The sequence below is a fragment of the Paracoccidioides lutzii genome (assembly GCF_000150705.2).
Source record: "Paracoccidioides lutzii Pb01 unplaced genomic scaffold supercont2.72, whole genome shotgun sequence".
Taxonomy (NCBI): Eukaryota; Fungi; Ascomycota; class Eurotiomycetes; order Onygenales; family Ajellomycetaceae; genus Paracoccidioides; species Paracoccidioides lutzii.
The window spans coordinates 6,251-8,010 of record NW_015441018.1 but is presented as its reverse complement, the minus strand read 5'-3'; the positions used below and the strand labels follow the sequence as shown (position 1 = coordinate 8,010).

At 60.1% G+C, this 1,760-nt stretch overlaps 1 protein-coding gene across 1 annotated transcript; it reads left to right on the top strand.

Moving 5' to 3' along the window:
• Nucleotides 1-355: 355 nt before the first annotated feature.
• PAAG_12686 (hypothetical protein) lies at nucleotides 356-1,562 on the top strand (the record flags this gene model as incomplete). The annotated part of the gene is made up of 2 exons (XM_015848146.1): nucleotides 356-699; nucleotides 1,088-1,562. The coding sequence occupies 2 exons, from the start codon at nucleotides 356-358 to the stop codon at nucleotides 1,560-1,562; spliced, it is 819 nt and encodes a 272-aa protein (XP_015702237.1).
• Between the last annotated feature and the right edge of the window lie 198 nt (nucleotides 1,563-1,760).

The window sequence follows — 1,760 nt, the reverse complement described above, 5'->3', positions numbered from 1 at the left end:
CCTCATCCTTAATCCCGTCGTCGTACTATGATCTTCATCTAGTCTACCAATCATTTCATCAGATTAGTTATCCCATCTTCTCCTCCATTAACCAAACTAAACCAAAAAATTCTCCCTTTTTCTTTCGGCCTACGATCGCCGGAGTTCCGACCGGCGAGAAAATTTTTTCAGGATTTTTTTTTCTTTTTTCCGCGGTGGCGTTCTTCCCCAGTCGATGCCTGCACGTATGAGGAGCCCTCAGGGTCAATCAAGCACGGGGAGTCGTTGAAGGCGGGTGCCCGGGCCCGGATGTAACGCCGGCGATCAGTCACGTGATTATTTTCGGGGGGTGCCCCTCGCCGAAGATCGATCGATGATGGACGGCTGGAGATCTAGAGAGATCTTGAGAGATCTTGAGCAGATTCAGCTGAAGAGGTGTGGGCCGGCCGGCACGGAGATGGTTTCCGCGTCGAAGGTCGAGCGTTCACGTGACTCTCCTGGGGGGACCGAGGACCGGTCGGGAATGATTCAGTCGTCGAGGTGGTGCTGTGTTGAGCAAAACTTTTGGCCTCCCGGGGGGGGCCGGCGCGGGCGCGGCGGTGATGATTTCCACGTCAGGGTCGGGCGGCTGGGCCCCGAGACCGGTTCGACGTTGCTGAGTGAGCCAAGGACGTTCCGGACCGGCGCGGGGACCCGGGGTGGTTTCCTCGTCGGCTCAAGGTGAGATGGTGCCGGGGCGGCCGGCCGGGTAGTTCCCCGCGACTCCGCCCGGGGCGCGCGGGCTGGCGGTCAGTTCAGGACCTGGGAGCCTTGAACCGAACCCGGTGAGAGGGATGGGACGTCTTCTCCTTGCTCCGCTTTGAATATCAGGACAAGATGCGGATTGTGCACCACATGTGCACCACATGTGCATGCCTACCCACCCACACCACACACAACGCATCACACGCACCTGCCTGTGCGCATATGGCATATATATGTATTTATATATATACACATGCACACGCACGCACGCACATGGTGTCGTAGACGAGAACCTTTGCTTGATGCAGCGACTCAACCAGCTTCAACCGAACGAACCAGACGTCTGTGCTGATGCCGGCTGAAGGTCCGGATCGACCGGATGCACATCTCTGTCGGTGGGTGGGGTGAAGTGGATCTTGCAGGGTGATTCGGTTCAACGTCCCGATGAGCTCCATCCAGCTGAAGATGTTGACCGACTCACCGATGGAATCCATGTCGGATCCATGCATGCATGCACATGCCGACGTAGACACCACATCTGTCTCCCTGCTTCAGTGCGCGGGCGAGGCGTCGTGGTCCATACCCGCCGGGGTCGGCCCTCCGAAGGGATATTGTCGGATGAGGTCGCCCCTGTTCCCGCCCCTGTTCCGTCATATCCTCTCCCCCCCCCTTCAAGGCCATTCGGTCTCAGCTCAGTCGACGGGGAGAAGCGCTGCGGCCAAGGCGGCGGTGGGGCCCAGTTTCAATCCGGCCCATACAAATCGGTTCCCCCGACACGGATTTTCGGTACGGCGAGCGCAGTCTGGCAGGATCCATGGGGAGATGCCTCCGGGGAGTAGTTGTAGGCGGGAAGACACGGCGTCTCCAGTGGGAACGTGTCGTGCCTCCTGCCTGCAACGTGAGCCGCGTAGCGGCGGTTGGGTCTGCCGGCATCGGTGGGCACCCGGGAAGCTTCCTCCGCAGCTACGGCTGGTCGCGAGGAGATGGCATCCCGGCCCTTCGAGACCGCAAACCGCGCCGCCTCGTCGCGACCCGCG